This window comes from Falco biarmicus, chromosome 3 (genome assembly GCF_023638135.1).
Source record: "Falco biarmicus isolate bFalBia1 chromosome 3, bFalBia1.pri, whole genome shotgun sequence".
NCBI lineage: Eukaryota > Metazoa > Chordata > Aves > Falconiformes > Falconidae > Falco > Falco biarmicus.
The window spans coordinates 115156656-115165555 of NC_079290.1; the positions used below are offsets into that span (position 1 = coordinate 115156656).

The following is an 8900-nucleotide window of genomic DNA, read 5'->3' on the forward strand; positions in this document are numbered from 1 at the left end:
CCACCAGTGGGGTATCAATGGGGCACCAGTGGGGCATCAGTGGGACATCAGTGGGCCACCAGTGGGACATTAGTGGGGCACCAGTGGGACATCAATGAAGCATCAGTGGGGCATCAATGGGGCATCAATGGGGCACGAGTGGAGCATCAATGGGGCACGAGTGGGGTGTCCCTTTAAGGCGCGCCCCGTCCTGACCAATCAGCGCCGGGATTCCCGCACGCCGGGGGCCGCGTAGGAGGGGCGGGGCTCTCCGGCCTGTCCCGCCCCGTCTGCCCTTCTCCCCGCCTCTTTCCCTACCCGCCCCTTCTGATTGGCGCCCAGCCCAGCCCCACTTTTCACCCTGGACCTATGAAAGCGCCGGAGAGGCGACGAGACCGGGCCGGGATTGGCGGCGGGGCCGGGCCAATGGGGCCGCGGCCCGGGGCACTATATAAGGTAGCGGCGGGCGCGGACGAGCGCATCGCTCGGCGGAGCCGGTGGCGGGCGGGGAGCGGTGCGGGCCCGTTCGTTTCAGCGTCCCCTCCGGGCACCGACCGCGCCTCCCCGCCTCCGCCCCGCGGGCAGCACCCCTCAGAAACAGGTTTTTTTTTGTTTGGTTTTTTTTTTTAATTTTCCTCCTGTTTCCCTTCTGAACTCGGCACTTCCGGCTGGTTTCCGGGCAGTTTCCGGGTGACTTGGGCTTCTCTTCCGGTGGCCGGTCGGGCGCGAGGGGGACGATGCTGGCGGCGGCAGCGGGGCCCGCTCCGGGCGGCTCGGAGCAGCGCGGCGGCCGCTTCAGCGTCCTGACGTGGGAGCAGGTGCAGCGGCTGGACCAGATCCTGGGCGAGGCCGTGCCCATCCACGGCCGCGGCAACTTCCCCACGCTCTCGGTGCGGCCCCGCACCATCGTCCAGGTGAGGCCCGAGGGGCACAGGCCCCAGCGGGTGCCTGGGGCTGGAGGGGGGGGGGTGGGGGCACAGGCCACGCTGGGCCCGGGGGTGCCTGGGGCTGGAGGGGGAGGACACAGGCCACGGCGGGTGCCTGAGGCTAGAGGGGTGGTACAGGCCGCGCTGGGTCCCGGCGCTGGTGGGGGGCCGCAGACCCTGGGGGCTGCCCAGAGCTGAAGGGGGTGCAACTGCACAGGCTGCTCTGGGCCCCGGGGCTGGAGAGGGGGCCCAGGCCCCGGCCGGTGCCTGGAGCTGGGGAGGGGCACAGGCTGTGCTGGGCCCCGGCGTGCCTGGGGCTGGGGGTGCACAGGCCGCACTGGGCTCTGGGTTTGGCGGGGGGGGGGGTGGGGCACAGGCTGCGCTGGCCCCCCGGTGTGCCTGGGGCTCGGGGTGGGGGGGGCACAGGCCCTGGCTGGTGCCTGGGGCTGGGGGACACACAGGCTGTGCTGGGGGGAGGGGAGGCACAGGCCCCGCTGGCCCCCCTGGGATGCGTGGGGGGGGGGATGACACTGGCCGCCCTCCGCTGCCCCGTTGGACTCTGCCCTGCTCCCGCGGGGGGTCAGGGAGAAAATAAAAATGCTGAGGCGGCGGTGGCCGGGCCCCGGGCCAGCCTGGCCGGGCAGCCTCCGCCCCCACGGGCAGCGCTCCGGGGTGTCCCCCCCGGGGTGGGTAACGCTGGGAGGGGTGCTGGGGGGGCTGGTTGCTGCCTGCCCCCCTGCAGCAGGAGGGTGCATCTGGTAGGACCCTGCTGCAAACACCCTTCTTGGTGGGGGTGGGGAATAATCAAATGCGTTTAAAACTCATGCCCGGTCCCTGGAGGTGCTGCAGCTGTGGCATGAATCCTGCTTTGCTTCCTCCCGCCCTCTTCTTGCTGGGTTTGGGTTGATTTGGTGCCCTGAGAGCTGTGAAATGGGGGGGGGGCTGAGACAGTGTGGGGGAGCTGCTCCTGTGGAATGGCTTCGTGCTGGTGGACATGCTGGGCTTGTGTGGTGGGAGAGGTGGTTATTAATTTAAATGCTAGATCAAATGTCAGTGTCCTTTGATTCTGTCATGCTGAGCATATCCTCCAGAGTCTGCCTGAGACTTCATCTTGTTAAAGAGTTCCTGTTAGCTTAACCATAAAGTAATAACTGTGTTTAATATTAAACTAACAATGTAGTTCGAATAAGCTGATGCATATTCATTTTTGGGAGGCAACTTCATTCCTCAGTAATGACTCATCAAATGTAAAATCGGGCATGTTAGCTTCTAATTAAAAAGGCTATTCACAAAGCTAAAACCAAACTGGCTTTCACAATAAACTAATCACTGGGATTTTGAAGCCTCAGCTGCTTGAGAAACATTTCTACCTAAGCCTGGAAAATGCAGAGGTGACATTTGAAAGACACTGGGCTGTATGAAAGCCTCAGCTGATGGCAAGTTCCTCGAGTCCCTGCAGCATCTGTTGGGGGCAGAAGTGCTAAATATTGGCTGCATGAAGCTTTAACCTGAACGGCAGGCGAGAGCTACTGTCAGGGCACTGCCCTTGGGTTGTGCAAGGCCAGTGAAGCTCGGCGCTGTTAAAACCCGGTGCGGTGGCAGCATCAAATGTTCCACCACTTATTACTGTTTGGTTCCACGAAACTGAAGGTGTCGGAGTTGCTGAAAAGGATGTTGCCACTAGCAACTTCAAACACTAAATAACTGAGGGCTGTAATTCTGACCAACCGCGCTGGCAGACCCTGTATTTAGGGCTGACTAATCTGAAACAAGTAACCTAAAAGGCAGTTATTTGTTGCGTGCTCGTGTTGTTGTGGGAGGTGGGAAGCGGCAGGTCAGGACGCAGGCAGGGTTTGCGCCTGCCTGGCTGTCAGAGTCAATTATCTGAACCACACGTAACGTGAGGTGCTGTTTTGGGAAGCAGGTCAGCAGCTGCCTAACCCTCTAAATATCCAACCCTCTGGGGGAAAACACATACCTGAACCCACTGGCTGCAGTTGGGGAGATGTGCTTCAGGTTAAGACTGGCAGGCTGCTGCGCTCGGGGAAGCAGCAAGGTGCTCTGCAGGCTGGAGCTTTTCTGGGTGATTTGGGACAAGACTGATTTGAACAGTTGAATTATTCCCCCCCCCTTCTACATACATACAGGCTGCACCTGTAAACCTGGGCAGCTCCGGTAAGCCTGAAGAAGCTTATGGGTCTGAAATGCTGCAGGTCCTGAGCTGTGCCCTGAAAGGGGTTAAGCAGATGTTCTTTGGAGCCAGGAAATTAATCTGGAATGAGATCTTCTCCAAGCACTGGTCCTAGCTGTGCATCTAACACTTTTGTGACCTATATCTTGTCTCTCTAAGCCTAATAGCACAAAACTCTTAGCTCCACAAGTAGTGCTGGAGCTGTGCCTTGGGTGAGTGACTCCAGTGACTGATCTGTTGGCAACAAATGCACAACCAGGAGCTCTCCTGGATCGCTGCGTGATGTTTGTTCTATAAGGGGGAATAACCCTGTGTCACTACTAGGGGTATATTCAGTTTTCAGACTATCTGCCGTTGAAAACAACTGTGTTCATGGCTGAGTTGGATGTGCTGGTGGGGACTTGGGACTTCTGATGGTGAATAGCTCACTGGTTAACTGTTGCCTGACATGTGACTGTCACCATTGGGTTGGCAAGGAGCCCGGGCACACAGGAGTAATAGGGGAAACGCCAGCAGAGAAGCTGCATCATGAGATTTAACAACCTCCAAGTTTAAAAACATTCATCAACTTGTACCAGGATATCTTCTGTTGGCAAGGGCAGCAGAAGCTCGCTGGCATAGCCCCTCAGCTTGGTCACCAAGAGGTCCCTGATGTGCTGAGGGGGTGGCATACTGCAGTCCTTTGCCTTTCATGTACTGTTTCTAAACAGACCTTGGGGAGGGGCAGTTTTATAGCTGGAGCTGCAATGCTCTGATGTCCCCCGGAACTGTCTGCTCAGGGCCATGTCACCCAGGCGGGGGTTTTGGCTCCTCTGATAGAGGTTTGACTTCTAGTGGGGCCTCTCAAACTAGGACAGCCTCGCAGGGCTGAATAGCCCAGCCAGACTGGCTTCTAGGGATATAATTTGTCCATTTGTATCCCAAGCTTTGGCTCTTTCAAGCTCTAGCCTTGCTTCAAGCACTGGGTGAGCCGGCTGGCTAGCTGGGACTCATGGACAGGGGGTAATTGCTGAGATAAACATGCAAGCAGGATGAGAGATGGGAAGAGCTTCTGGTGGAAGATGTGAGCTTAATCTTCCTGGGATCTTTGAGCTCAGTTAAACTCAAATTACAAGCTGGTGTCCAGATAGTTTATTTTATGGTCTTGGGGTTATTTCAGCCTCCTGCATGTTAAGTAATCAGGCAAGTGATTCAGCTTCACTCTAAATGAACAAAGCTTTGGAGGGACTGGTGGGTGTGCCAGGACTGAGCAGGCAGCATTAAAATCGCTGGAGTAACACTCGTAAGATGAAAGCTGCTTCTTGTGCTTGATAGCATGCCAAGTTCAGCACGAAGCTCTGACACACTGGAAATTGTTAGGATACACTTACTAGTTAGGACATGAACTTGCATACGCCTGGCTGGGGCTTTTGAGCAGTCCTGACATCTTGATTTGCCTTTAATGAATCTTGACAGGCAAAGGGGATGGCTAAAAGGAGCGAGCCACCCTGATTAAATTAACAGCGACTGCTGCAGACTGTGCTGCCGTGTTGTATTTGGAGTCCTTTTTGGATCAGCAGGTCTTAGCCGGATGGTTGGGAAGGCTGGCTGCAACCGTGGAGGGGGGTGAAGGGGCCAGGGACCAGCCCAGAGAATGGGTTTGGGTAAGCTTTCTGCTTTGGGGGGGAAGGAAGGGAAGAGCAAACAGCTGTACTGGAAGCAGAAACAGCTGTTCATGTGCAGTAAGAACCCTCTAATGTGAGGGAATAAGTAAAGGAGAGCCACCCCCAGCTGCTGGCCAGACTCTGGATGCCTTCCAAAGTGACCTATTTCTAATGGATTAGCATTTTATTTCGCTGTCTTGCACTGGAGTGACCCATATAAGTGCAGGGAGTGAATCCTGCTGCTGTAACCAGGCTGCTCCAAGAATGATTTTGTGCTTCTCATTGACTCTCTTTATATCTCAGGTTGTCCGTAGTCGCCTGGAGAAGAAAGGAATCACAGTCCATAATGTAAGGTTGAATGGCTCAGCAGCTAGTCATGTTCTGCATCAAGACAGTGGCTTGGGGTATAAAGACTTAGATCTCATCTTTGGTGTAGATCTGAAGACTGAAGATGTCTTCCAGCTTGTTAAAGATGTGGTCATGGATTGCCTTCTTGACTTCCTCCCAGAAGGTGTCAACAAAGACAAGATCACCCCCATGACTCTGAAGGAGGCGTATGTGCAGAAGCTGGTGAAGGTATGCAATGAAACAGACCGCTGGAGCCTCATATCGCTCTCCAACAACAGCGGGAAGAATGTGGAACTCAAATTTGTGGACTCTCTCAGGCGGCAGTTTGAGTTCAGTGTGGACTCCTTCCAGATCATCCTGGATTCGCTCCTGCTGTTTGGGGAGTGTTCAGAGAATCCCATGGCAGAGAACTTCCACCCCACGGTCACTGGGGAGAGCATGTACGGGGACTTTGAGGAGGCAATGGACCATCTCCGGAACAGGGTCATCGCCACGAGGAACCCAGAGGAGATCAGAGGTGGGGGGCTTCTGAAATACTGCAACCTTTTGGTGAGGGGGTTTAAGCCTAAATCAGAAGTTGATATGAAGGCACTACAGAGATACATGTGCTCCAGGTTTTTCATAGACTTCTCTGACATCGGTGAGCAGCAGAGGAAGCTGGAGTGCTACCTTCAGAGCCACTTTGTTGGGATGGAGAGCAAAAGATATGACTATTTGATGACCCTCCACAGGGTGGTCAATGAGAGCACAGTCTGCCTTATGGGACACGAAAGGAGGCAGACCCTGAACCTCATTGCCATGCTGGCTGTGAGAGTCCTGGCTGAGCAGAACATCATCCCCACGGTCACAAACGTTACCTGCTACTACCAGCCAGCTCCTTATGTCAGTGAAATAAACTTCAACTACTATGTCACCCACGTGCAGCCCTTCCTGCCTTGCAATCAGTCTTACCCAACGTGGCTTCCCTGTAACTGAGCCAGGATGAACTTCAGGGTCTGTCCTCCAAGGTACTTCCTTGCCTTGGGGAGGGGGGGGGGGTGGCAAAACGGAAAGAACCAACCTTCCTAGAACTGCAACAAGAGGAAACTTCTTGGACTCTTGCTTGAGTGTCTTGTTCCTGGGGTTGTTGGAATGAGGCCTGTCTGCTGTACACTGTGATGGGAAGTGCAGTGTGATGGAAACTAGATGACTTGGATGTTTATGGGAAGACTCGATTGCTTATTGAATCCTGGAGGCGATGGGGGAGGGTGGGGGTGTGTGAGGGGAGATTGTAGAATTACGCTAAGGTAGAGCTGCACTGCCCTGAAATGGTTCTGAATTGTGTTGTGGTTTTTTTTTTTAGTGCGGGAGGTGTTATGGGTGTGCAGACTTGTGGTTTCTGAAGATAGAAGCCAGAGTGGCTAATTCCTTTGAAGGACCAAAGAATCCTGTTTAAGTGCCTGTAACAATATAAACACAACTGTACTGTAAACCTAATTTTTTTTTTGCAGGGGGTCGACATCCCAAGAGCTTGAGTGGGGATGTTCAAAGAAAAATGTTTCTGTTGGGGGGAGGGGGGCCGGGAGGGTCATAAGATCATTTCTAGTAACCTCGCTGAAGCAGGAATGGGATTGCAGGTTACGTGTCGCTGAGGTTTTTTGGCATGGCTTGCTGCCTGTGAAGGACCAGCTGTAGCAAATAGCTGTCAAAGTGGAGTTGCATAAATGGGGGTGGGCTTGGAATGACTACATGTAAATGCCTAAAACAGGGGACACTGGGGTGGGGGGGAGTGCATGGTGAAAAATGCTGTGCAGAGCTTTATGGAGAAAAGGCAGCAGGGACCTTCATATGAATTTACTCAAGCTCCCAAGTCTGCAGTGCCAAAATGTAATAATCGTGTACATAAACGATGAGGCAGAAGATCTGTCCAGGAGCCTGCCCCAGGCTACCGTACCTAATTGTGTATTTTCTAGGGGAATTTGAAATGCTGCTTTTTTTTTTGGCATGCAGTGTGGTTTTTATGCACAAAGCCAGAGACCAGCTGGGTTATCTGGGAAGATGAGGCTTGTCCTTTGAAGCACAAACCAACTAGTTCACTAGTCAGTTACCTCCAGCTGTTGCTGTGCTGGAGCCTGGGTCTGTCTAGTAGATGGGCAGACTTCTCCCAGCCTCCTGTGGCTGGAGATGTTCCCTCAGCCCCTTGGCAGGTCCTGTCTTCGGAAGCAACCTATTCCCAGCTATGTGATTCCACATGTGAGCCACTGATAGCATTTGAAATTCACTCTCTAGCTAGAAGTGGAGCTTGCAGGGGGCAGGTGTGTAAAAGTCAGTTGGCCTTAGGGAAAAAAAAAGTATGTCTTCTCTAAACAAACCCTCTTGTGTCTTGAGGGTTTGGCTCTCTTAGTCAAGTGTGGCTTTGAAGTTGTTGAGTGTCTAGAGCACAAACAGTTTTTCACGGAGGTGCCTGGGTTGCCATGCCCATTCTCGTGAAACATCATCTCAGACTTTTAACTATGCACGGAGGGAGAGGTGGGCGAGCAAGCAGGCGCTTCCTAGGGATGCTGCTCTGGGAACACTGTGACTTCGTGGTGCTTCCTCTGAGGCTGACATACTCGAGTATCTTTAACTTGTGGGGTTATTTTGTTCTTGTGACAAAACTGTAATAGCTGGGCAGATTGAATGCTCTAATAAAGACTAGATCCTCGGAATGTGTATAGCCAGATTGCTACCTTTTTTGGGGTAGGGGCGATGTGGAGCGGGCATAAGGGGTGGGGAGGGAGTGATCTGGGGGCTCTTGCGCTTAACATGAACTAACCAACCTGAAATTGGTCCAGCTTTGCTTCCTATCTAGTCAGAGCTGAAGTGTCACTAACGATGTAGCTATTACAGGTTTAACTGCCTTCCCGTAGCACAGCTTTGCCTTCACGGCCAAGGCTGGCGTGCTGGCTCTGCCACAGCCTGGTACCTCCCTGGTGCCCAGAGCCCGATCCCTGGGCGGGGGGAGTGTGAGGTTTATCCAGTGCAAAGTACAACTGGTTTAAGGGCTGCTTTTGAGATCCTAAGTATGCCACCTTCATGGCTTCAAGGGAAGATCTTTTTTTCTGCCATTTTAAACTTTGGATGAACATAGATGAGATGTAGCATGCTTTTTTACAGGCTGCTTACCCTTTACCCACAGACACATAGACGCACTAAACTGAGATTCCCTCCCTTCCTGTAAGATGTCAAAAAGGTTCCCTACAGCCAACAGCTCGACAGGGCAACTTATGTTGAGATTGCACTTTTGATTTACAGTGTGTGTGGTGGGACTCTTGTGAATGGGTTGAATCTGAATTTTTCTAGACCTTGCAGTGATACTGTGCTGCCTCCTGTGAGGGGGGCAGTTGGAAGATTCCAGTAGCTTGAATGGCACTTGATTTTGTTTTAAATGTCTTTTTTTCCTACACCTGTATCACCTGTCATGCGATGGGCTTGACATAGACTCACTAGATTCTTTAGAATCTGTTACAAATAAATACAGTGTATTCAAATTTGTTGGATTTTATTTTTATTTGCTTGTCCATCTGGGTAGCATGGTGTTGAGACAGCTGACCCTGCTCCCACCAAGAACCAGGCTCTGAACCAACTGGTCACCTGGAGAGGAGCAAGGAGAGATCCTGGTTCTGGAGCTGCCGGAATGCTCCTTGCAGGTCAGGCTGCTCAGTGCCTCCAACTGAAGCAGCTGGGATGTGCGTAGCTGTTGGCAGGTCACTCCTGCGGTTGAGGGAGGTTTCTATTTATAACACTCGTTCTTTTAGTGTTGTGCATCTTCCCTTTTCCTGGTGGCTCCTCAAG

The 8900-nt window shown here is 53.1% G+C and overlaps 1 protein-coding gene across 1 annotated transcript; it reads left to right on the forward strand.

Annotated features, from left to right (window-relative positions):
• Nucleotides 1-449: 449 nt before the first annotated feature.
• TENT5B (terminal nucleotidyltransferase 5B) lies at nucleotides 450-8596 on the forward strand. Its single transcript, XM_056332566.1, has 2 exons — nucleotides 450-893; nucleotides 5043-8596. Exons 1-2 carry the CDS (start codon nucleotides 717-719, stop codon nucleotides 6060-6062), a joined length of 1197 nt encoding a protein of 398 aa, XP_056188541.1. The 5' UTR covers nucleotides 450-716; the 3' UTR covers nucleotides 6063-8596.
• The last annotated feature ends 304 nt before the right edge of the window (nucleotides 8597-8900 follow it).